This window comes from Labrus bergylta, chromosome 17 (genome assembly GCF_963930695.1).
Source record: "Labrus bergylta chromosome 17, fLabBer1.1, whole genome shotgun sequence".
In the NCBI taxonomy this organism is placed as follows: Eukaryota; Metazoa; Chordata; class Actinopteri; order Labriformes; family Labridae; genus Labrus; species Labrus bergylta.
Genome location: NC_089211.1, coordinates 3303219 through 3331055, shown reverse-complemented (window position 1 = coordinate 3331055; position 27837 = coordinate 3303219). Strand labels below are relative to the sequence as shown.

Sequence of the window (27837 nt, the reverse complement as noted above, 5' to 3'; positions counted from 1 at the left end):
TGACAGGGAAGCTTCAGTGTTTAGCTTGTATTGAATCAGTCTTGAAACCTTTCTGCTTTTCAACCTCTCTCCAATTTTTAAAAAGCATCTCCAATGTTTATCCTAGTTTTATAGTCGTGGAGCTCTTAAGATAAAGCAGAGGCTTTTTAGGCCGCATCAAATCTGCTTTTTATGGTTTAATTCAGTAGATATCTTACATATTGCTCCATTCAATTTTTTTATGAAAATGTGATACATGAAATGTAATTTTGTTTCTTAACATATATTTATATTTTCCGCATTCAGTCATGCCTCTAATGAAAAGCCAACACATCTCCTTCTGCCAACTTGTTGCCATGATGCAGTGTAACACTGAGTCCTCAGCTGTGTAAGCTCAGAAAATGGGAGCTGCATGTTTATTAGTCGTTAGTGGCTTTCCAAATGTAAAAAGTTGCAGAATTTAAAAACAGACATAATCCTTCCTAACAGTGACTTAATGCATCTGTTTGAGTACAAACCTCCAACAGCATCGCAGAAAGATGAAACTCCTCTCATTATGCCCTAACCTAAGGTGACCGTAAAATGACAAATCATTTGTCTTCCAGAAATTCTTCCAACATCCTGCGTCTCTTCGATAAGCATTCTCAGGTATTCATGCCTGCAGGGGGAGAAAAACGCCTTTAATCCAGGCGCAGCAGAGAAAAGCAAATCTGTTTGTACCAGGAGGAAGCAGAGGATTAATAGCTCTGAAGAAATGTGCGACAACTTCTAAAAAAAAAAAAGATAAGACAGCCAGAAACAAGTTTGTCTAAGCTGCTGTATTAATTAATGTTCATTACAAGTTGTGTTTTATGAAACATTATCTCCACACTGAAGTACATCATGTTTGTTTATGTGTTTGTGTGATGACGGGCTTTGTTTTCTAATGAATACATCACTTCATTAAAGACAGACTGGGTTAGCACACAGTAGACACTCTTACAGATTCAATTCAATGCAGTCACCTTTCACTAAGAACTTCATTTTGTGAAGCCATCAGGTTCCATTGTGACTGCTAAGAGGGATTTGAAATAATTAAGGGTCCCCACTGTAAATGGGGGGGGTCTACTTCTGTGTTAGCATGTCATGATAATCTGTAAGCCTTTCGTTAAAGGTTAGAGAGAAATGTTCTTGTAACTAATGTTTAAAAAGTGATTTAATATCTTCAAAGGTTAGCTTTTGAAAATCTGGTCTTTCACAATGTCACATTCACTAGCATGGACTTCACCATCAACGGGTGCAATTTGACAGTCAATTGAATTGGAATAGTGATTCTGAATTAGGCGATGTAAAACGTCTTTCTATCTTTGGACTTGAGAGGCTTACTTTGGGGATACGCCGTTACACCCCTTCCTCCCAAAGGCATTTGAGGGAGGGGTGCGGAATACGAGAACAAAAGGGGAGGAGGGGGTTAGGTTTGAGGTGTGGTCCTGCTCCTCAAACTTAGCTATATAGCATCACTTGTCTATTTGTGGAGCTCCTGTGTATATCCAAAGGTCCCCCATTTTAAAGTCCATCCATGACAAAGCAACAAATAAGACTTCATTTCCAGGATAATTAAGGTTAAAAAATAAGTATTCAAAGCTCAATTCATCATATTAAGAAGAGGTTCAAGTGAGATTCAAAGTAAAAACGTACATATGCATAAAGTCAAAATTTAGCTCGTAAATGTGTCTTCCAAATGCAGAGTTACAGAGAGTTAGTCTATGTGTGTTCAAACCAAAAGATTAGAAAATATTTCCCCCTCCAGATACATCTGCTAAACAAACACTGTCATCTGATTTTAGTGAGTTTCTGTTTAATTTTTAAACAAGAATTACTGCCAAAAAAATTACTGTCTTACAACCCAAAAAATAAATGGAAGTTCTTGTGTTTTAAGGTACATTTAGTAACTTTATTTGCACCAGTCGGTAGATTTGGTTTACAGTGAGCAATTGAAAAAAAAAAACAGGTCTGAAGTTTTACTGAGCAAGTCACAGAAATAGGCAGATCTGAAAAAGTAATAATGCATGTTTTGTCAGGTCTGTCTGCAAGAAGACAAGAAAGCAATCTCAAAATACTTTGTTGAAATGAAGTTGGATTAATGAAAATCTAAATGCTTAATGGCTTTGCAGACGTTAAGCACACATTTGCATCTGCTGTGAATTTGCATCTTGCTATTGACTTTCAATGTGATTTTGTTGCATGAAAAATGTAGTCACCCTATAGACTCGAAGTCATTAATCAGCAAAATGACAATGCTTTTCATAATTTGGATTTGACAATAACAGTGAGCGGACCATTCTCTTTTTTTCTGCACTTTATACTTGTTTTGTCTTGCACCTGTATGCAATTTGCTTGGATGTACGCACACTGGTCTTTTTCTTTGATTCTTTGAATATTTGCGAACAAGCTCCTTTATCAGCTAAAAATGCCAACATGGCAGTCATGATTTGTTTTTGTTTTTTACTATGAAGGCATCCGAAAACAGACAAATAGATACAAGTTACAGAGAGACAAAGACATCAGACATTTGCTGCTTAAGTTGCTCATGCATCACGTATTTACCAGCAGGGTTAGCAAGAGAAAAATATGTCTCATGAGGACTGTTCTGGCAGAAAACAACGACATTCGTTCAACGACACCAGAAAAAAAGTTGACTTAAGATATGGTGGGCATTTCTTTGCAAGCCCTTTTTAAGTTGAGTTTTTCATTTTTTTTCTATTAAACCATATCAGAAATTAACACAATGAAGGGGGTTGCATACAGTACAGCCAAGATAACAATCAACAAAGGTTCTTCGGATTCATCCTGCAATAGTAGTCCCACAGGACTCAGTCCTGGGTTTATGTTCTTTGACTAAATTTAAATCCAGTTTATTCTTACTTGTTTTCCCACTAATACCTTTCTTCCGGATTGACACTTACTTAAACAAACTCAAAAACAAACATTAAAGTTTGAAAGGGCTTGAATAAAGAGTTTTTGTTTGACATTCAACTGTAAGGTTTTACTGTTATACATTCAAAACCATAACATCAAGTCATATTTCCCTTCCCAGCACACATTTTCTCTCTTTGACAGATATTTCATAATCAAAGCCATCCATTTTAAACTGAGGTCAAACATTTAATGCACAAGCACACCTCCACCGGCTTCCACCTTCTCAGAACTGTTGGTGAATGCTAATTACACCAGGATTTATGAGTTTCCCCCTCGGGCTTAGGTGCAATCTGCAGAAATGTCAACAATGTTTCAGGAAATTCTTTCTCTGGAGTGCTTTTACAATGTCATCTCAATAAGACACTTTTATCTCATTTATTCCTTTCCACTCATAGCACCCATGGCATCCAACATAATGTCCATATTTACAAAAAGGCTTTTTACCTCACACAAAAAAAAGAGGTTTACATTTTTAGAAAAATACTCGACAGACTTCTTGCATGTGCAGAGCTCTGTTCAGGAGTAGCTCTGTGAGGCCATTGAGAGAACATAAAAGTTTTTTTTTTTTTTTTTGACATTCGAGGCATTTACCCTGACATAAAGCCTTAAGGCAGCAGAGTTATCGTCTGCATCTTCGGAGGCAAGTCCCTATCAGCTAGCCTTGCCCCTGGGGGAAATAAATACATGTGCAACAGTTGAGCTTAAGTCTTTCCCCGAGGCATAGCTAAAGTTCAAGTCTGGTGAAAGTAAAACATCCTCTTTCTGCCTTAACATGCCAATCAAACCGCTTCTCCTGGAACGCCAAGAGAGAGGCGTAAGACCTTAGCTGATCCATGACTGGAGGGGTTCTGTGGTATCGATGTTCGATTCGCTGACAAACACCACGCCTTCAGCAGACTCTTCCTTTGGATTTGTGTCCTCTGAGCCTGATCCGCACCAAGGGAAGGCGATGAGGTAGAAAGTGCCCTGCAACAACCCCATGAGGAGTCAGAGACACAGCTTTGGGTTGAGAGAACAGAGGTGTTGGACGTGGGACCCGGGCTGGATGAATGGGCGGTAATGTGTCCTTGTGGTTTGGCAGCTAATCCCCCCGTCCTCATGCAGCGGCCTAGCAACACGTTGTGAAAGGCTTTCTTGAACTCCTGGCTGAAGCAGGGGTATATAATGGGGTTAATGCAGCTGTTGAGGTAACCCAGCCAGAAGGTTATCTTAAAGATGGTGTCAGAAGGCTTACACGATGGGAAGATGGATCCTGGGGAAAAAAACACAGACACTCATCAGAACACAATGCAAAGAAACGTTATACCCCTTCAATGTTAAGTCTCACAGAGCTAAAGAGCACTTAGCACATTGCCTGCAAACATTTTTTCTATACTTCTACTGATTAAGTTTAACCTTAGTGCTTCAGCTCACAACAATGTCTCTGTCAGATTTGAAAGGCTGGTTATGAAGGGAGACTTTTGTAGCCATGCTCTGAGATTGACATGTTTGACAATTAATATTACTGAACTGTTCAGGGGTTCACATCCATTGTTCAGGTTTATATTGCACTGTCTTTCAATCTTTTAAACAAGTGGGTCCCCATTGTTTGCTGTCAATTTCTGCCAGTGGTTTCAGTCCGTTCCACTGTGGCTGAAATCTAGCAGGAAACACAGCCTCACATATTCAAGTGAAAAAAGACAGCTAGCCTGTAAAAAACAGCATAAAAACCCATATCAAGTATCAAGTTAATTTTCTCAATAACGGTCCCAATAGGTGTAAAGAGATAATAAATCACACATTCTTTATCTTTAATAGGCAAGTCAGACAAGATAGTCATTACAGTTGTCTAAATATGGTCATTTATTGGTTTGAAAAATCATATTTATTTACGTGAATACATCTTTGACTAAGAGAAATGCTGTTGTGTTTATCAAAATAATATTAGTCTTTACTTTGAATGTTAAAAAGACTTGCCATAGGCCATTAGCCTCCTGGAAACAGCTTTAACAGGCCCACCTGTCAAACAGACCAGGGGTCATATTCACAAAGAGGTGCTCCAAGTGACAAAATTCTAAAAAAAATGACATTTTCTAAGAATTTCCCCTTAAAGTAAGGACTACATTCCGGTAAAGATAGAAGTCATTCATAAAGCATCTAAGCCCTTAAAAGAGCACCTATGGTGTTCTGTTAGTAGTATTGAGGAGGACTTTTAAGACTCTTTAGAGTTTCTCAAACAGACGATAGAATAGAGAAATGTTCTCCAAACACTACATGAAGAATAATTTTATTGAATCACAGTTAGGCCAACAGACACAAATTATTTTTGCAGGTATTTCAATCCATCTCTGACTTTTTTCAGTTAAAAGTGAGACATACATAAGTTTCTCTACACGTGGTTACCTCCATAGGTGCATCCATTCACTAATTAAGGCTCTTCACATGATGACATAACAATCAGAAGGTGAAGAAACCGCTACACAAGTGGGCATGTGATTTCAAACATTTTGTAGGCAGTATGTCTTTTTCACACAGATGATAATTTCATAGTGTTCATTTTTACACCAATGTCTGACTAGATTCTAGGATTGACTTCTTGTCTCAATTATTTTGGATCAACCAATCACAGCTTCTGAAAAAATGTGTCATGTCTAAAAAGGGGGCCAACCACACCTACACATTAAGATACAAGTTTCTGTCCCTTCTTCGCTCAGAGTTTCTCTGAGAATGTTCCTGAATCACTCCTAAGCTAGGAACTCTCTGAAAGGATTCTCAGAATGTTTGTGAATACGACCCCAGAGCTTTTAGAGGCAGCCTCAAGTGGACACTTAAGAAACTGCAGTTTCTTTTTACACTTCCTTGTTGTCTTCAACTGGAGATCGCCACTAAAAAAATCATTTGTTGGGTTTTAAATGCAAAATAAACAAGAAGATGAGAGTGTTGACTTTTTGGAAGTTCAAACAAAGTACAGTAAAGATGCTTTTTTGTGGGGAACATGACAAAAAAAAGAATGAAAAAGTAACAAGCCTCTATCAAATTGGGTATTTCATCACAGAAATGTTATCAACAAGGTAGGTCAACAAAAAGCTGAGTAAGAACCCACGTGTTGCGACACAAACCATGTCATTGTCTGTGCCTTTTTGAAAAATTAACAGTAAATGAACTGAAAATCTTATTGCCCCTTCAGTTATTTGATTAATGATCAGAAATCATGACCAAAGCTATAAAAGTACGACTCAAGATGTGATACAAAACAATTCTCCATTATTTTAAGAGCCACTTAATGGAGATACTGCTTCAACGTCTAATTGAATCAGATGTTCCTTTGCAATTCATTCCTACTAACTTAATTCAAATCTGTAGTGGAAATAATATGCTCAAGCTTACACTGCAAGACAGTAAACACTGCTCTTCTCTGAGGAGAAAATAGCAGCAGTTCAACTCCAGTCAGAGGTCTTTTTATGTACAAAACCTATTTTTATAAACGCAGCTCTTCACAGTGGCTTAAAATACAATATGAGACCATTGTGCAGCCATCACTTTATTTTAAGAGCCTGATAGGGGTGTGCAGAGGCATCAGTATCTGCATCTGTTCATCCAAAAACGTATCTGTATTCAGACATAAAACCGGAAGTAGGTGTGGCTTATACAGGAAGTGTGCTTTTTTAAGCTGTTTTGCAACAATTATCACAAAAAACGAGGACATACGATCAAATAAGAAATGAACATTAGATTAAAGTGAGTCATGTTAATATAAGAGCGATGCAGCTGATCTGCCATCAATGCATCAAATTGATTTATGATTGGCAAATAGATAATAATAATAATAAAACAAATATTTCTACCTCCTCATACTGTAAGTTAATCTGGGTCTCTCTCTCTTGTTTTTATTTGAAACTAGTTCCATGAATTGTGTGGACGCTAAGTCAAAATTCAAAGAAGCATGATGGCTGTACATCTTACATGGATGAAAACTGATTCAGATAAAAGTTGTAGTTACCTAACCAGGCTTACATCTGCCAATGCCTACCTACAGTAGCTGTTCCGTCTTTGCCTCCCTCCTCCTCAATGACTACAAACATACTCATAAAACTAGAGTTACATCCAGTACAACCCAGTCTCATGTCAAAATGTGTAATACCTACGTTGGTCCACAGCACAAAACGTAGTAGTTTCACAATAAGGGCTCTAAAATTGTGACATGCCTACGTTTCCTTTTGCCTATTCTTTTGTATAGGCATACCTCAGGTCACGTGACTGCCCCCTGGCGAAAAAACAAAAACATGGCGGACATCCCTTCTATTTTCGGTGGAAAATGCAATATTTTAAGATAGTTTGAGGCTTAAGTGTCGTTTTGATAACCTTTTTTGGTGACAAATGTACATTGTATCTTGATCATCTTCGTTCGGTTTATGTTTATGATGTTTGTTCGTTTCTACGAACATTATTTCAGGTCTCGATAGAAAAACGTTGGGATGTTAGGTTTTCTACTGTTGCTACGGTGGTTGCTATGGACGCTATTAACAACGACCCGGAAGGAAGTGGACGTTCGGTTTGTGGCTCTTAAAACGGGTTACATCAGACGCTAGACATCAAGCTAAGCTCCGATGCAATAAATAATGATTTCTGTTACATTTTCATGGATGTCTTTCATTACAACCAAATTTAATAGAACGATTGGAACAGATTGATGCATATTAGCAACATTATAAACTATAACATGTAACAATCCTTGATACATAAAGACAATACTGTACAGTTTGTGTGATTTATATAGTTTTATGATTTTATTTAACTAAATAATCCTGACGGATTAGATTAATACCAGAAAATGCAATCAATAAAGTAAACGGCCGGCGATAAGAACTACAAACGGGCGCATGACACTGACATCAAATAATGACGTATGATAATCGTCAATACGTCATTATTGATGACCTCTTTATTAGATCTTTCAGGGGGTATTTACTGATGTTTTTTAAGGTTGGTTGCAAAAACACATTTTAAATCTGTGTTAACCAAAGATCCCATTCCAGGAATCTAAGCAAAAACCCATTCAAAAAGCCCATTATGCTATGGTCTGCCAGTGTACTGCTGACATGCGCAATCGTGCAGTCACGCCCACTGTCGGTTTAAAGGCCGAGGGCGCGTTCATTATCAATTCAACGCCCCCCCTCCCCCCCCCCCCTCTCTCTCTCCGTAGACTCAAATTTTGAATCCCTTTTTCATAAATGTATGTTTGACCTAGAACCCACCAGTTGTTCGTGAGATTGGGAACTGTTACCAAAACTAAAATCAACTTCCTAGGTCTCTTCTAAGAGATTTTGTGAGCCCATAAGTCACTTAAGGCCCCACTCTCAATTTGCCAAACCTTTCACAATTGAAACACTTTTATCAAAACATCAAAAAAGGGTGTTAAAAAGTGTGAAAATGTTCCAAAAGACAGAAGGTCATTCTCCATTATATGCTGTATGCTTTGTGAACAAGACTGATGTTAAAAACTCCTTTTAAAGGTGCTTAAAAGAGCTAATTTGACCATTTGAGGCCTAGACATGAAGCCTTTTGACCTGTTCAACCCTGTTGCTCTATGAAAGACATTAAACTGAATATTAAAACAATGAATGATGACAAACTAGATTAACTCTTCTATAAGGAAAGAAGGATAAAAAAAAGTACTAGGATGAATTAATATGGAAAAGAGCACAAGAGAGCTTTACTTTTAACCATAATTCTAAACCAAGCACATTCTGTCCTCCAAGCATATAGTTCCCAGATTTTATGGTGTACTTAAACTAAAACAAACAAACAAACAAACAAAATAAAAAAAATAATAAAATAAAAACATTTTATGTACTGGGCTTTGAAAGAGCTCTATGAAAGTATGACTGCAAGACCCCATGCCTATGAAATGAGAATATTTAAGTTTTTGGCTTAGAGCTAAGCGACATACATCGTTGGAAAGGTCTCATCCTGGAGAGTAACATATGTGAAGATGAGGTTTCAACATGACCCCTATTTTGAAATAATGCTCTTTGAACCATGTTTGAAGGCTTATACCTCAGCAACAAAAGGGGTTACAGACATGGGAATAACTGTTTTAGAGAGGTCTTGGAACAAAGTATCACGTGAGGGTAGTCAGCTCACCAAAACAACAGGGGGAGCTGCTATATATGGTTAAAATACATTTTAACAAATGTATCAATTATGTTTTTAACATAACATAAATGTGTTAACCATCCAATTAAACTCCCCTGTGTACCCTCATTTAAATATATATTACTTCTTAGGTAAGGGAAACACTGAGATTTGTCTAAAATACTACAATTCCTCAGAGTCAAGTCATACAGCTTGATACTGAATGGCGCCATTTTGTACGCCGTTTTGGTGCCGAATTGAATGTACTATAGTCACGAGTGTTGGGGTAACTTGTTGTCTTGGTCCCAGGCGCCAATCTCTTGATATAAGGATTTTGTGAAAAATCAATGGAAGATTTGGATGGGAAAATTTAATTCTGGAACCAGAGCAGCCGAAATAAGAGTCGCGAACCGAACATCCACTTCCTTCTGGTTCGTTGTTGATAGCGTCCATAGCTATCACCATAGCAACAGTAGAAAACGTTTCTCTAGCGAGACCTGAAAGAATCTTCGTAGAAACAAACAAACTAAAAATCATAAACATAAACTGAACGAAGATTATGAAGATACAATGTACATTTGTCGCCAGAAAGGTTATCAAAACGACACTTAAGCCTCAAACTATCTTAAAATATTGCATTTTCCGCCGAAAATAGAAGGGATGTCTGCCATGTTTTTTTTTTCGCCAGGGGAAAACTGGGCAGTCACGTGACCTGAGGTATGCCTATACAAAAGAATAGACAAAAGGAAACGTAGGCATGTCACAATTTTAGAGCCCTCATTGTGAAACTACTACGTTTTGCCCTATGGACCAACGTAGGTATTACACATTTTGACATGAGACTGGGTTGTCCAGTAACAATCCCTGATTGATATAGACTAAGTTTAAACTAAACGACTTTTTAAGCAGAGGAAAGGATCGGTAATCATACAGTTAAAAACTAAAAGTTCTTAATTCATTTTAAAGAAATCCGCCTGCCAGACACAAGGCTTCAATGCTGAACTATTAATAAATCCTCCCCTAATATGAGACAGTGATAAGACTAGCCACTGCCTGCCAGTAGAGACATTAGGTTAACAGTATTTGACGAACAACTTGAAAATGAAGGGAATTCACACATCCCACTAAAACAACAGTTTCTTAACTTTCATTTGATGAATATTGTGAAGGTTTGAGCCTGAGAACCGCATGCTGTACTGTCTTGCAGCAACCAAGCAAATGCAGCCAAGTGCTTCAGCATAAAACAGGATTTCAAACTGAGGTGCACAAGTAGAAATACATAATGCAAAAGTCTGAGATATACTGAAGGAGGATTTGAAAAAACACACTATCATCGCTCAGAGCTTATATGAACAGTGTGCTTTGAGCCGTGAAGGTCTGTCTCAATTGAAATGCAGAGCTGCTCTCTTGATGACTTGCTGCCTTCAGAGGCTTGAGGGTGACAGGGGGATGCCTCCTAGCATTACAGCCCATTAGGCCACATGCTTGTTATCTATAATAGCTTTCTTAGGGCAGCACACTAGTTTGGTTCATTTCATATCGCAGCATAAGCCCATTCTGCTCCAGTGGTGTTTTGGTCTATTTGGTTACTTGTAATTGAATTTTTTCGATGTCTCCTCTGAGAGACCAGAGCAGCAGAGTTGAAACACAGCGAGGGACACACTTGATGTTCTTCATCATGATGTGTTCAAAGGGGGAAAAAAAATCATTAAGTAATACGAGTCTGTGGATAACAATGGAGCTAAATAACAGGAAGGTCGCTGCTACATCAACCTATTCAATGTTCAGTTATATATTTTGCTGTTGTTGCTACACAACCACTTAACACTAGAAAGACCAAGGCAGTCATTTTGACAGTTTTTTAATTTTGCAATGTAATAACTTACTTAAAATAAAACCTACGTAACTACAGGACCATGACTTTTCTTAAATGTGCCTATATTTTATTCTAGCATTGTAATTTTATCAAAAACACAAAACACAAAAGAGTTTTGAGTATTTCTACCTTGAAAGTCCATAGCGGGCATATTGACTGCATGCATTATAGCCAGTGTATCATTTCAGTATTCACTACTTTTTCCCGCTCTTGAAGGTAGAGGTGGGCGATATGGGAAAAATATAATTTTTATCATTTTTTTTTTTTTTTGGCAAAATCACGATCACGATTTTTTTCATAGTGTTCTTTAGACAAATTTGTAAGTTGCTGACCAGTCTTATCAAACTTCAACCAAACTTATTTCCCTGTATAATGTTTTTAAATGCACAAAAACTGTGCAGACAGGTTTAATCTATTTGAAAAACATCTTTGTAGGAGGTCTGGAGGTCTCTCACCCAGAACATCTTTAGCACCAGAAATATCTTTCCCTCAATTTGATCAATATTTAAGAACAATTTGAAGGTTTTCCTCACCACTTTCAAATGATGATTTAGTTATGTGTCCTCTTTTTTATGTTCATCAGGAACATTTTCACGCAGTGATGCAATCATTTAAAAACATGTAGACTTTGAGTTCTTGTGTTTCTGTTCTATTTTAGCCCTGCAGAGTTCCTACAGCTGTAGCTTCATACGGGCTCTGTAGCCTTTGTTTATAGGCTTTGTTGTTTTTTATGACATCATTGGACTAACTTTAGATTAGTTTATATATAATCAAACATAATACAGAATGTGTTCATTCTGTGACACATGATCAAAGTAAGTTTTACTGACAGAAGAGTTTAATTCATAGAGGGGGCGGGACATTGTTGATTGACAGACAGACAGTCACCATGGTTACTCACTCTCACCTGCCTGCTGCTTAGTAACATCGTTTAGCCTAATCCCTATAGGTTCCGTTATCACAACAGGTGAGCTTCGGGTGGAGAGGCTTGATAAGTAACTTTTGAAAACCGAGGGAGAGCAGAAAACACCGACAGCAACATTTGAAACACCGGGGTTATATCTCCACTGACTGTCTGAGCTCCGCCCTGTCTGACTCTGACTGTTAACGTCTCTCTGTGTCGCTATCTGAGATGTAGACTAATCTTAACTGTGCACACTATGCAGATAAGTTAACTGTTGCTCACAGCGTGTCGGTTTGGAAAAATATCAAAACAGTTGCATATAACCGAGATGGAGTTGTTTTTGCGGACTTTAAGTTTTCACTGCTGCGGAGCAAAAAAGGAGGAGACGTGTCTGTGTAGGAGCATAAACTGCAGCATGATAGAATAAACACATTAGTCCGGTTCTACGATCTCTCTGCTTTGGCAGATCATCAACAAGTTAAAATCCTTCACGATCTAAGATCGTTATATCACCCACCACTACTTGAAGGTGCGCATCGCTGTTGCCTAGCAACTATTGTTTATAATGCTCGAGCCAAGGAGGAAAGAAAGCTTACCCGCCTAAAACCACATAGAAAGAATAGGAGACATACATTTGAATTAATCAACATTGAAAAGGCAGAATAGAGTAAATTAGGAGGAGGAGGATTGCTGCCACAGAGGCTTTAGCCATGCACCAGAGCCTTGATGAGGCAGAGTCTGATGGAGGCACAGGTTCGGATACGGAAAGTGGCGTCTCCTGGTCTCTCGAAACTTCATCTGACACCGGCTTTGAGATTGAACCTGAGAATGATACAGAGATCATTCCCATTCGCAAAAAACGCCAGCTGCTGTTTCCGTGGTTGTCGATAAACTATTCAAATTTCAAATTCATTAGAATTTAATGTTTGTGTCCTGAAGTTTATTATACCTTTCACAACATTACAGATCCATTTATTCTTATATTTGATATTGATTATTGAAATGATATGCAAATAATTCGTAAACAGTCAAAATGACTGTTCTCGTGTTAAGTCAGATGTTCCAGACTGAAATATTTCAATAAAACCAGGCTCATGATGAACAGCCATCTAACGAAACTTTAGTTCTCTTTTTTGTAAATAGTTATTTGACAATACATCATCTCTTTTTCTAAAGCTTTCCATACATGATTAAAATCTCACTATAGGACGATGTTATAATCCTGTGTATAATTTTTTTTTACTGTAAAAGTATCCCAACATAGTCAACATATAAATCTTAAAGCTTCATTCTTAATGTTGTATGTCCAAAGGAACAATTGAAAGTATCAACATAAGGACACATTAAAATGCAAAGAAAGCTACTACTAGCCTGTAGCAACAAAGCCCAAATAATAAATATTAATACAAGTTCTGCTCTGACAAGGCAAACGCTCCCCTGCTCTCCATGACCTGAGCGAGTGCCTTCATCTGATGAAGACTGTTTGATACAGCTCTGGAGAGAGTGGAACTGACTTTTATTCATTTAATACTATAATAACTTTAGTTCTTGTGTCATATTAAATGCTGTATTAAAAAAAGGCTGTTAATTTAACACATGCAGCTGATCCCAGTTTTAGTAGAGCTCTCCTTTTGTTTGCGATTGGATTTAATATTGGGCCTTAGTTATGAACGCACACAGGCATGAAAAAGAGAGAGAGAGATAAGACACACAGCCTATTATTTGTTCAGATAAAGCCTTTCATTCATCGTGTACAATAGACTGTTCCCTCCTTCAATAAGATTTCGGTGTGTGTAACCAAATACATGTTTCAGAAATAATCTCCCCATCTGTGAGCTGGGAGCAAACTGCTGACACACTACTATCCTTAAATACACGCTGGTCCCCTGATGACATTCACTTATCTCACTCTAGCAATAAGACTTATTGAACAGGCTATTAAGATTCCAGATAAGGCTTCATAATGTCCTCCCTCCCTTACATCCATGATAACATCACTGTTATCACGTCTTTTTGACTGACTGACAAACTGGAGGTATAATTTCTTGGCGATATCAGAGCATCTGGTTTAGAGGACATTTGACTTTCCCTCAGCTCCTGATTTTTTTTTTTTCACTTGAGCTTTTATGAACAGTGAGGTTTGACTACAGAAAATGAATCATCTTTAATCCGATGCCTTCCATTCAGTGTTTCTGCTCTCACTATTTGAATGAACCTGACCTCTACAGGAAATGAGTATCCAAGAAATCCCTCATGCTCTCATGATGGAGTGAATTCCTGATTAATTCATAATCCCTTCTAGAGTAAAATAACACATTATTTCCTCAATAATTATGCAGCAGATCTATCATAATAAGTTCCCTATTTACACTGGCATAAAGTTTTCTGCCCATTTTGTTCATCTTTTTTTTATTGTAATTAGTATCTCATCGCATTTAGTTCATAGACATTTTGTAGAAAGTGTTCCTCAGAGATAAATGTGGGGAAATCATTTTGAATACCCATCAGGCTATTTAACACCACTTACTGCTGGTTCGTTAATTCAAAGATGTTTTATTTATAAGGTATGTCTAGACCATTTTTGCCCAAATAGCAATATATAAGTATCTCTAGTTAAAAGTTTTATGCATATGAATCCATAATCACTTTGTAGTGTTTTGCCTAAACCATACAAAATGGACATAACTAAATGTTACAGTCGTTCCTTGCTCTTCTGAATGAGACAAGTGTTCTGACAACACGATGGTTTTTGATGAACAGGGACTAAAAAAAGTGCTGGGTTGGGGCACAGATGTCCTGGCAGTTAATTCACGCCCCATGTGTAGAGGCATGTCAAGCTGGATTCTGACCTGTGGCTCCTTCCCCCTGATGTCATTCCCCCCCACTCTCTCATCCCCATTTCCTACTCTATCCACTGTCCTATCCAATGAAGGCAAAACACCCCAAAAATAAATCTTAAAAACAAGTGCTGGGTTAACATTGGTAGAGATATTACCTCAAGAGTTATTGAAGACAAAAATAGCTCGAAAAGATGAAATTAAAACTGACTTACAATCATCACATACCCACCTGTCAATGTATCGATGCTATCGATGGAAAGTAACCTACCCTACCATCGATACAGTACCTTACCCTAGGTTAAGCTCATTTATGAGATGTTTTCGTCACGTTTTGGTTAAAAACTTTTTTCAGCTGTCCAATGTTTCAAAAGAGAGCAAGAACAGATTCACAACTTAAAAGAAGAAGCTTAAAATCTTTTTTATTGTCCTGGGGACGGATCATTTCAGATTCGGATAAAAAAAAAAAAAGAGGATTTTAGAATTCTTGAGATAGGACCTTGTTTTTTAGCAGACTGTCAGAGGTTTATCTTTGAGAGAAACAAGCTCCAAGCTTTTACACTTAATTATACATGAAAAGGAAAAAAGCTTGGTTTAATGCCAATTCAAAAAATAGGAGAGTTTCAAAAAGGTACCTACCGATGGGTAAAACCAGAAAAAAAGGGAGCCAGCACAGAATGAAGCAGCCGACAACAATGCCCAGAGTCTTGGCTGCCTTCTCTTCTCTTGAGAACTTCAGCATCCTCGGCAGGGAGAACGTGGAGTGTTTATGCTTCTTTTTCCCCTCTTCATCGTCCTGTTTCTCTGACAGAGCAGCATGTCCTCTGTGTATCCTCAGTGTCACCCCCTCTGTCTCCACCCCTCCACCCTCACTGCCCTTCCTGAGGGTCTTTGTCTCTCTCTTTGCCACAATGTACACACGGCAGTACATGGCCAGGATGATGGCCAGGGGTATGTAGAACGATCCTAGAGCTGAGAACAAAGCATAGCCGGGCTCCTCCGTTATCCGGCACACTGTCTCGTCTTCTGGATCGGGCTCCTTCCAGCCGAACAGAGGCCCCACTGATATCGCTGCCGAGAGTCCCCAGAGAGCGGCTACCGCAGTCAGGCCTCGCCGTCCGGTCGCCATGGCAGGGTATCTCAGAGGGTAGCTGACAGCTAAGTAGCGGTCGATAGAGATCACGCACAGACTGAGGATGGAGGCGGTGCAGCAGAGGACGTCCAGGGCGGCCCACACGCTGCAGAAGGAGCGGCCGAACACCCACCTGCCCAGAGCCTCCGACGTGGCGGAGAAGGGCAGAACGGCAGAGCTGAGCAGCAGGTCTGCGGCGGCCAGGTTGGCGATGAAGTAATGAGTCACGGAGCGCCAGTGGTGGTGGAACAAGACCGACAGGATGACCAGGATGTTGCCAAGGACTCCGAACACAACAAACACCACCAGGAGCGTCCCCAACAAAACAGCCTTGACAACATCCAGCTCGGGGAAGGCGGTGGAGCTGCAGTTCATGCAGGGATCAGCTGCAGAGAGGACGCTCATGTTCTCAGCAGGAACCATCTTAATGTGTTGGTTCTCTGAAGCAATAACAGCAGCTTCAAAACTCCACCTTGCTCTTCTTTTTTTCTTATTTAGTAGTTAAAAGCATTTCCTACAACATAAACTGGTCTTTGAGTTTTGTTTTTTGCCTTGGCAACAGCAGCTCCTGCCATCTCCTTGCCAGTCACATGGCCTTTGTCAAATTCCCCTGGCAGAATGTCAAGTTGAGAGGGAAAAGCACTGCCATAAATTGTCATGTTTACTCCGGATAAGCTTAATAGCTCGAATATTCCCCTTCTTAAGTGGCAGTCATGTTCAGACATGCTGAAAGGCTTTATTGAAGAAACCTGTCAAAACAAGGAAAGAGATGATTAATACCACATAGTCCAACACTTTTATAAATACCCCAAACAGGCTCATTACATTTACATGTGCTTTTCTGTTCTTCAGCGCTGGAGGAACAAAAACTCACACAGTAAATAGGACCCACTAGGGGAGATAAGTTGGTTAGAATATTACCACACAGCTACCAGTCATTACTTGAGGGTAACAGTATCACTCTGTAGTTGATGAAACCTCTTTGTTTGCAAATCAATTTTTTATTACAGAAGCCTTGACGTAAACAAAAGATAAGATACACTTGAGTAAGCACTCCTCAAAGTTTCTTGAAAATATCTGAACAGGCTTCCCCTGAAATCTTCCTATTTGCATATTCACATTATATACTTCCCAGTGGGAGGGTGAGGGGTCAAGAGGTAGGACATGACGTAAAAAAGGACGATGTGGAAATGGCCGATGATGAAACTATTATGACAGTGTTTGCCTTTATATCTATGCCATGTGGAATAGCTTCAGGCGCCTTCATCCCCTTAAGTACAGACCATAAAGGAAGTGTGAGTAGTAAATAGATTTGAAAAAATGAAGAATGAGAACATGAAGCATCTTAAATATGTGCACGACGATCGCACCTGTTGCACATTGCTTGTCATGGTTTGGTCTGGTTTGGTTTTTCAGAGTTTAGATTTTCTTGTTTTAGCTTTTCTTATTCTTCTCTAGTGTTGCTTTTTTCCTGGTTTATTTTGCAATTTGTTATCCTAGTGGTTCTCTGTGTCTTTAGTGTTTTAGATTGCAGTTCTTGTCCCCAGTATTTCTTGTGTTCATTCCTGCTACTGTGTGTTTCCCTCCAGTTTTGATTGCTCTCATTGTCTTCACCTGTGTCGTTAGGCTCACCTGTGTCTGACATGTGTCGACTACTCCTGTCGATTTACTCTCAGCGTTCCGTCCCTCTTGATGTCAGTTCATTGTTTTATGTTGGATGTCGGTCTATGTAAGTTGTCAATCTATGTCGGTCGTCGTCCAGTGTTTTCCTTGTGGCTCCATGTTTTACCTTTTAGACATTTTTGAAAGTACCTTTTTGTTTGCCTTTTGCCTTTTTTTGTCAAAATAAAATGTTTTTGGTTTCTGAACTCGGGTCCTGCTCTTTGTTTTTTCATAGTTCATGACACTGGTGGCGGGATGTTAAATACAGCGCCCCCACCCACTAACATGGACGACTTTCCTGAATGTTACCTGCTGCTACTACTTGTTTTGTAGTGACTTTGTGTTTGTTTTGTTTTTCTCCATTTTCTCACTCTGACTTTACACACACACACACACACACACACACACACACACACACACACACACACACACACACACACACACACACACACACACACACACACACACACACACACACACACACACACACACACACACACACACACACACACACACACACACACACACACACACACACACACACACTCAAGTGAAACATGAATATACCCCTTTTCTGGCCTGTGCTTACTGTAATTGTCTCTTGTGTTGTATCGTAAGTGTATTGTCTCTTGTCTTGCAATAAAGAAAAAAAAAAAAAAAAAAAGCATGTCCCAGTATGTCATTCCCCAACCTCCCTCTTCCTCTATCCTGTATCAAAAATAAAGGTCCAAAAAGCCTTAAAATAAATATTTTAATTTCTGTGCATTTTCTGCGTTCTCACATAGGCACATCACGACTTCATGCAGAAGTTCTACTCTTGGGATGGCAGGAAAAAAATTCAAGTTGAAAAGCTGCACATGCAGCTGAAGTGGAAAATGTCAAATTTCAGGAGCTTTGTGTTCCCTGTTAAAACACAATTTTATTTCCATCCCCTATAAAACTACAGCCTAATGGTCATCTCTGTTATCTTGCAAAGGCAACTAACAGACAATTACACACCCTGTCATAAATATGTAATTTAAATTGTACCGGGCTGCATTAATGTAAGATATAAATTTGAAGAGATCGTGGAGGCCAGTGAGCTTCTGAACAGAAGCGGTTGTGAGAAAGGAAAATAACTGAAACAAGACGTAATCAAAAGGCATGGGCAGAGACAAGGACACCGTAGCACAATAATAATCCTTTGGAGGGGGGGGAAGGAAATCATCCATAGTGTGATGAGAAAACAAGCCTTTCAAGCGGGGGAATACAGAGATAAATGATAGAAAGATCACTCTACTGAAAGACAAGACATTCAGCTGCAGTCTGTGATAGCTTCCTTTAAGGTCTTGTGACTTTGAGCTGCGCACTAACTCAACCTCCAGATGACAGGCCAGGAATTGAACCTTGAGGAAGGCACTTTATTACGGGCGGGGAAAGCTTCAGCCACTGATAGACCCACTCAGTACCACTCTCTGTGTACGTGTTTGAGATCTGGGATGTCACTGAGCGAGATAAACGTGGTGAGGGGGAAAAAAAAGAAAAAGCAGATGCAATAAAGCCTTTGGAGAGCACGGTCATGCTTGTCACATGTTCCTGCATCGGATCAAAGGCTTCTGCTAGCTGCACAACCCACCACAAGGCAGAACATAATCCCCCCCAAATAAACACTTGATGCTGGGATCAGTAGCCAGAGGCCTGGGTATCTCAGATTGTTCTTCCTGAAGAGCTAAACAAGGTGATATTTTAGGATATATTTTCTCTTGTAATGACATTTCTCTGTGTGGTGAAGTGTCTGCACATATAGAGATTAGCTGCATCTAAAAAGTTATTTTTTTCTCAGCTCACCTGTGTTTGAAGACTACACTGCAAAGTGTAGTCTGAAGAGATAGATTTAGATGATCCAAGGCCGTATGGAGGACAACATTTTAGAAAGTTAAAACCAAAATAACTTCAATCTGTTGTGCTTCTGTTATATTTATTCAGCACTGGACAACAAGTGTCATGGTGGAGCAAACTTTTCTTATTAAAGCAATAAGATTTCCCTAAGGTTAAAAATGAAGAGCAGCATGTCTGGGACAGGTGACACATGTTTGACCTCAAGCTGCCAGGCTGATATATTTTCTGTACAAGTGCTGTGCCAGCCTGTTCTCAAATCTTAAAAAAGACGTCTGATAAGTGGCCTAACTCCAACACTGTACAGTAGCTATACAGCGTCTACATATAACATCATTTCTGGACAATGTTGTCTAGCTTAATCAAGCTCAGCATAAGTTCAAGCAGGAAGAATGTTTCATACATTCATTCGATAGTCATCATTCATTCATGTCTTCCTGCCTAGCTGATTAGCTGATTAGGGGCATTAAAGGTATAATTTGTATAATTTGATTACAATGTTTACATTAAAATATATATTTTTTGTTTAATACTTACTTAACCTCATATTTCCAACCGTTATCAAAGCCAGAGAAATATACAACTCTTTAGTTGTAATGGGACATGTCTTGTGGTGGCAGCCGCCTTGACACACACAAATGTTTATCGTTGCCAAGGAAACACCGGATGTTACTTCAAAGACCGCTGCATTAGGAAACGGGAACTGCTACTGAAAGCTGCCGTACAGTTGCTGTATCAATCAATCAATCAATAAATCATTATTTGTATAGTGCCAAGCCAATTCATAACAAGTGTTATCTTGAGATGCTTTACAAAATAGGATAATATGCAAGGGGGGTAGCAGAGAGAACTCCCATGATTCCCTGCCAGCCTTGACGTCATCTTTTTTGTTATTGTTTTGATTGACATCCCCTTGACGGCAGAATTTCGATACCATGTATTTGACTCTTTCACTACTAAACCAACCAGATTCCATGACAACCTCTATTGACCAATCATCATGCTGCTCTCTTATTTTAAAGTCTGTTCTCTTCTGCTGTCCGTTTGTCTTTTCAGTTTGACCACTGTGACCCTCCTCCACCCCCAGTCACCTCCATTCCATCTCAGCAGTGTCCAGGCCCATCTGCTCCTCAGCCCACTCCTCATCACAACCTGCATACTCCCATCACCACCACCAGTGATGTCTCCTTCCTGCTGTCTGCCTCACTAGTCATTCTAGTATATTGCACATTTTCTCTTTTTCCAAACGCTGAAATTAAATGACTGTTAGTTAATAATTAAATATCTCCAGATTTAAATCTTTAGATGTTGAGAAGAAGTATGGTGAGGTCAAAATATTATTGTAATGGTGATATATGGTTCAAACAAAAACAGGGCTTCCAAGGATGATTCATTTTTGAACCAGTCAATGTTGACATCTTTCACAATGATTTATTTTCAAGTTGCCTTATTGTATATTAGCTAAGTAATATACAGAATGATAACTAGTTACCTCAAATAAAGTTAAGGTTTGTCTGTAATTTGTATGGATCCAACGTAAAAGTATGCCAGACAATATTCACTGTCTTTTCTGAAACCTAGAACCAGGGATGTATTGTGCTTAAACCTGACCAAACTTTTTTTAACAATATTAACCACTGATAATGATGGTGGATGGATTGTCAGGGAGTTTGGTTTTTAGAATATAAATGGATGACACTTTTGGATACTTCTAGCTCGGTCTAAAACTTGACCACACCTGGACGTGTCAAAGAAAATCTCAGAACTCCTCAGCTTTTGTCTGATGGAGATATAAACCTCTGGCGCCATTATCTTCTGACAGCGTTGTTTCTATCGACATATTTCAAGGCTTAGGGCTTCAAGCTGCTGTTTTGATGAATTTGGAGTGAGAACATGTTGCTTCCTCCCCACACTGAAAACATGAAGCTCACCCACTTGACTATAAGCACCCCTGCATGTCTCAGCTTCATGTTGAATTCATGCATATATTAGTATAGAAGTATGAGGGCGTCAACAGCGCTGTGACAAAATGATGAATGAGTGTAAGGTGTGTTAAATGACCTTTTCAGTCTCTGCCGCTATCGACGCTTTCCACTCCCCTTCTGGCCCCATCCTGTGATATTTACGTCTCATGTATAATTTGTTTCTTGTGGGTAAGGAGGACTTCAGGCAAAACGCAAACATTGTTGAGCTGCTTATGTTCTGACAAAAGAGCATGTGCAGTCATGAGATATCAAAACAAATGATCTGATTCATACAATACTTGTAAGCCAATTGACCTGAGCATGTAAAGAAAGTCTGTTCTAAGACAAAACAGAAATGTCACAATTCACATTAATATGTTGACCTGTTTCCTACAGGAAGTGAAGCATCAAAATGCCAAAGTGTTTCATCAATCTACCCTTTTAGAGTATTCAAAATAGATTAATTGTAAAGGTCATGTATCAGTCAAAATGTCAAATTACTCACTCCTTCCAGTATCTCAATCTCATTTCAAATGTATAAAAAATACATTTATTATTAAAGTACAATTCTGAGATATTGGACAGTTTGTTGGAAGGAAAATTAAGCAAGGTAAAGAACCAACCTTGGCTACATAAAATGTATGTTTAAATAAATTCATTTTAAAAAAAAGGGTGCAGACATCAATGCCTGCTGTCCAACATAGAAAGCCATATATATATATTTCATATCACCATGCCCTCTTACCTCATGGATATAAAGCTGATTACAATCTAACAATATCATATTTACTTCAGCATCCTTTGCACTCTTTACCATTGCACAATTGTCCTATTGTGTTACTGACTACATACTGTGCAAATATGTATAGGATAGGATACTTTATTGATCCCCAGAGTGGAAATTCAGGCGTTGCAGCAGCACAGACAAGAAAGGTGATACAAAATACACATTCAACAGAATAGATTAGATAAGATAAATAGAAATAGGGGGTATATACAAGTACAAAATGAATGATGAAGTTAACTATGCAGGGAATTGAGACGTAAGTGAAGGGAATGGCAAGATAAAGTGATAAGTGATGATTAAAGTGACTTGGTATGATAAATAAATAGCAGCAAGTAATGTAAACAGCAGAGAAGAAGGAAGTGTTGTACCACAGTAATGCAGAGTGCAGTTATATAATTATATAATATAATGTAGTATAATATAATATAGTGCAATATGAACAATATAGTGTAATATAATTAAATGTAATATAATATAGACTAATATAATAATATATTAAAATATATATAATAAGAATGTACAGTATATATATGTATAGTGCAGCACTTTCATGTGTACACGTGGATATGTTTTTTTGGTTTCACTAACAAGCTGTATGCAGGCATGTATGTCTGTAAACACACACATGTATGTACACTGAAGTCAAATTGCCCATATGTATAAAAGCTGGTCAATAAAGCAGACTCTAAATGTACATCTGATCCAATATGGCCTGAGGGCATTTCATTCAGCTGACCAGCAGCTCATTCATTCATGTGGCTGCATGCAGCTCACAGACAACAGCCTATTGGATTAAAAGCCACCAGTGGATACCATTACACCCCCATTTACATTTGAAATCCAAGGGTACTGCTCATTTTATTCCATTATGAGATCTCATGGGGAGATGGTGCATTGCCCTTGAAGAAACTTTCCCGTTAGCCTCCTCAGCACGAGTGGCCATTAGAGAAGTGAAACGAGTCAGCCAAATAAATCTCTGATTGGACTCATAATTAGGATTTTGTTTTAGGAGAGGATATATTAGCAGGATTATTAAATGGCTTAATGTAGCCTGACCGCGGTGTATTCAATCAGAGCTGCAGCTCATGAGCATGTGACAGCCTTTTTTTATCTCATGGGTGCATAATATTAATGATAATGTTTTGTCTGGACAGCAGAGGAGACGGTCCTGTTCGAGCTAAAGCACCACACGATGATGAAACAACAATGAATTATGTGGCAAGAATCTATATATTCATAATATTTTGTGAGACAGTCATCACAGTCTGTAGAACGAAAGATTGAAGTTTCAGCATCGTGTTTATCTGGATCACCTGTAACCGTTCTGATTTATTGCTACATGCTTATTCCTGGGCACAAGGACTGGACTGTAATACTATTTAATAATGAATTCATCAATCAACTACTTGTTGAATATTACTCTTTTGTGTTTAGTTAATGCATTGACATATAATCCTAGAATTTAGTGAAGAAGCTAATCACAAGTCCCTGTGGCCGTATAGACACCTTTACATTGAAGGTTTTGTCCAACCATTTCCTTTAAAATCCATACAAGTGGTGTTTGCTAAAACAACACCACTGAGCAAATTCATTGATTTCCAATATTTACATGGATCAGTCTCCTTTAAATCACGTCTTCAAATCAATGCATTCTATCATCAACCTTTATCAAATGCATGCACATGAATCTCCTTGTCATGAGGATCTGTTCTGCTGCCAGCCTATAGGCCTCACAACACTTCATTTATCAATCGTTTTCCACAAACACTGTAGTGTAACTGTTCCTGTCAGGTCTCTGAAGCAGTGCAGTATATCATGATGGATGACTATGTGTGAAGTTCATTTCTGAACTGCTGCTTTCTCTCGCTGGGGAAACAGTCAGTCCTGGAAGTTCATAATTCAAAACCTCCAAATCATTATGTTTGATCAACCTTGAACACGAGCTGCACGCTGCGGAAAGGACATTTAAGTGTTTTGTGCTTTCATCCATCCGAACACGTTTTATTGCTAGTGTGTTTATCTCCAGATGTAATGTGTAATTCTCCTTCTCCTGCAGTCTCCTACAACTATAACCATTCATCATGTTCTTTTAAGTCATCAAATATTTACATTTCCATCCTTTGCTCAGTATGCAACATGTACCTGTTGATGTAAATCATCTTACTGTAAAGCTAATTAAGGCTGGGAAAGGAATGAGATAAACAGTTTTGTTTTTACAGAAAATGAAACATTTTTGTCTACTTTTATCATGTTTGAACACTTTTGAAATATCCAGGGACTAATCAAACCCTGAATATCTAGCTGCATGAAGTAGCTTTTCCATTGATGATGAAAAAAAAAGCAATTTTCACAATGTTCTCATCAAGCCTATTAAAAAAAACAATCATCACACTCTACTTGATTAAAAATAATCAAAAACAATCAGAATTAACCGTTATGTAAATTAAATGCCAATCAGTCTTTGAGGTAAGCTGTTTGATGATGAGAAGGGGGGTGGGGGAGAAAAGTGTCTTACCTTAATCAGAGCACGCGCACCTCCCTTGCAAAAAGAGGGGGATAGATTCAGCTCAGTTTGGTCTCAAAGCAGTCATGCATATTCGGTCCTCCACAGACAGCGCGACTGCTCTCCTCCCTCCCTGCTGCCGTCGTCCTGCCTCCTCTGGTGAGAGAGAAAGTCACAGTGGACCACCCGGCCTGATCCACCCACGCCCCGCCCCCGGCACGAGCCGCTCACTACTTTAATTAGCGAATGTTCACGAGCCCTCCTCATTTCTTTACCTACTGTGAGTGAGCTGCTCTGAGCCAATTAAAAAGCTATTGTTACTGTGTGATCATTAACCCTCAATAGGATATCTGAGGCAAACTTGGAAGTTTGAGGAAGGTTTTTGATATTTGCATAATAGAAGGTTTTTGAAGTCCACAAAACATTTAAATAATGAAACTTAGGATACAAAAACAAACATTCAGTATATGTTTTCTTTCCTTTTTTTATGATTTAAATAACATGTACTTCATTGTTGTCTTTATATTTATCTTAAAATGCCAAAGGAATGGAAAATACATAATAAAAACATACACTACAAATTTAGCCAACTCCCTCTTTTTGTAAAGCTCTATATGACTATTAGCCTAAACTACATCAGTGAGTTACAGGATTTCACTATGTGACATCCACCTTCACATGCACTGCAGTTATATTTAAGTGGATTACGTATGCCTCATCCTGTGGCTCAAAATACTCCTTTGAGCAACAAAGTCATATGTATCTAAGAATAGTCCCCAACAAAGAGACCCTTTTCTCTGGGGGATTTCCTAAAACCTTAACTGAAAAATAGAAGAAAAAAAAAAAATCACCAAATCAATTTTTAAAAATGAACACATACATACAGTATTTGTTGCCTATTTAAGACAATATGTCTTCAATAGAGAACAAAATTCTTGGAAATGGCTGCTAAAGACATAAATATAATGATCCTAACAATATTAGTCCAACCTCCTTATTCTTATTGGTTTAGTATGATTTGATTTTGGTGACCCTCTGACCTTTTGTTCAGCTTCACAATCTTTTAAATGAGCAACAATGTCCCACTTGACAAGTTGAGACAGAAGAACTACAACCTCCTTTAATTCAAACACTTCAAATGATTCTTGTTCCTTATAAGCACAACGTCATGATTGTTGGATGGTTGTTGTTCATCTGGAGAAAAGGCAGAAGGAGTCTGATAGTGATGCAGTGCTGCAGAATCTGGAAGGGACGAGGTTAGTGCCTGAGTGTGACACTCAATCCTACAACAGCAGATGTTGATTTATTTAAACCTTCTAACCAAGAAGACATTTCAGTTGTCTTAAAGTAATAGAAATTTGACTGGTCCTATTTTTTTATTTTGGAGATTATGTCAGAAGAATTATCTTAATCTTAAATGACATTTATCATTACTTTTCTGGTATATTTCTGGTAAACAAAAAACTGGTGGACACTTAAAGCTTAAACCCCAAAAACAGTGGACCAAAACCATTGCCATTCATCTGTTGCCTTCCTCGCAACTGCTGCTGCAAAGTTGAAGCAAACTGTTTTGGGAGATGTCAGCCAGAAGAAAAGAGATACCTGCAGCTCCAGGGCCTGAAGGTAATGGCTCTGTTGTGGAGCTGCATGTCATAACTTTGTGGCGAGATACTTAGGCAGACCCTGAACAGTTTTTGGGGGGATCCAGTACATCACCACTACCTCATGGTTGACAAATAAGTCGGGTTATTGTTTCATGTGTAGTTATTTATGTGTTGTGCGATGGCTCCACAAGCTGACCATAGGTGCAGATGCCACTGAAGGCCCCTGTAGCAGTGTTCCATTTCAGAATTGTTCCCCATCTGTCTTGAATGGCAGAGTGGTGCATTCATCTTCTAAAGACAGAGTTGTCTCATAAGTCTGCTGCCGCCAGCTTTATTGATCCAGCATTATGGATTTTTCTAGTCCATGAAGTAAAATTGCAACTTTCAGAGTTCATTCAGGGACGCTCTGACTGTATCTTGCATTAAAATGTGCCTTCTTTGTGTCCCTGTGCGAGTATAAAAACATGATTGCTTGGTTTGAATCAGTGGAATTTACATAATTTCAAGTGGAGAAAGCCTTCAAAACTGTTGCATTTATTTATTTTCTTGCTTTGTGTTTCCATCTCTGTTCAAATATACCACAGAGGACTTTGCCAGTTGAAGCACACAATGCTGAGCTCATTAACATTTGGATTATTATGCCGAGTTCTGGCTTCAGTCAGCGAGCTGATGTTTCCTCCTGAGTTGGGAACAGTGACTAGAAATTGCCTATTTAGATTCATCTCATGGATACTGCACCTGTCCTCGCGGCCCAGATCGTGATGGGGAACATAAGATGAATATTTAGTGATGCACCTGGTATTTTCAGATATTTTCCATGAGCACAGAGCTGTCTAATACTTCTTTGATGTCTTCCTGGCTGCATGGTGTGAAAGGATGCACTTTATTTTGCCCATGCAGTGCTCTTGAGGGGTTTAAAAATGCCATTACAATTGAGCTGACATGAAAACATTCCTTCCATTGGGATTTAGCAATACATTTTAAGCCAGGTTAAAAAAGTCAGTCTTTCCAAACTGCTGAAAGAAAACACATCTGAAACAAAGAGATTGGATTTAGTAATTAATGGTCTCCAGAGGATTTATTTTAAATTCTGTGGTTGTTGGTATTTGTCTCTCAATGGGTGTGGTGTTTCCTCTGTCTCTCCAGCTCTAAGATGTCGACGACGTTGTCGTGGTGCCACCCTGTATCTCCCCTGGCTAAGTGTGGTCTTTCATCCAGCCAGTATGTGTGCCAGTGTTCCTCGCCCTCCACATAACCTGCACAGTGGGTCCTGTGTGTGGTGTCATACACTGACTGATGCAGGAAAGAGATGCAGAAGGGCTCCAGTCTCATGCCAGGTAACCGTCCGCTTGGGCAGATTCCATCTCGTCCAGCCTCCTTAGGATCCCAGCCCCACAGCCTTTGACCTTGGCCCTTCCGCATCCAGGTGTCAAACCTCAGCTTGTATCAGGGCTCTTCTTTGCCTTGGGTCAGCTTTTCCCTTACTCCTGAGGTAGGCGGTTTCAAAATCTACCAAATTGATTTGCATAAATTTGTGGCAACAATTCATTATTTCATCATGAACTATACTCCAAATCTTGTTGAAAACAAGAACTCTCCCAAAGAGGGACATTACTTTTGATTGACATTATAAACACACTGT

General features: G+C 38.9%; 1 protein-coding gene across 1 annotated transcript; it reads right to left on the bottom strand.

The window, feature by feature from the left end:
* Positions 1-24736, bottom strand: adra1ab (adrenoceptor alpha 1Ab). Its single transcript, XM_020630581.3, has 3 exons — positions 24604-24736; positions 15308-16549; positions 1-4189 (listed from the first exon to the last, which is right to left on the bottom strand). The coding sequence occupies exons 2-3, from the start codon at positions 16221-16223 to the stop codon at positions 3717-3719; spliced, it is 1389 nt and encodes a 462-aa protein (XP_020486237.1). The 5' UTR covers positions 16224-16549; positions 24604-24736; the 3' UTR covers positions 1-3716.
* Between the last annotated feature and the right edge of the window lie 3101 nt (positions 24737-27837).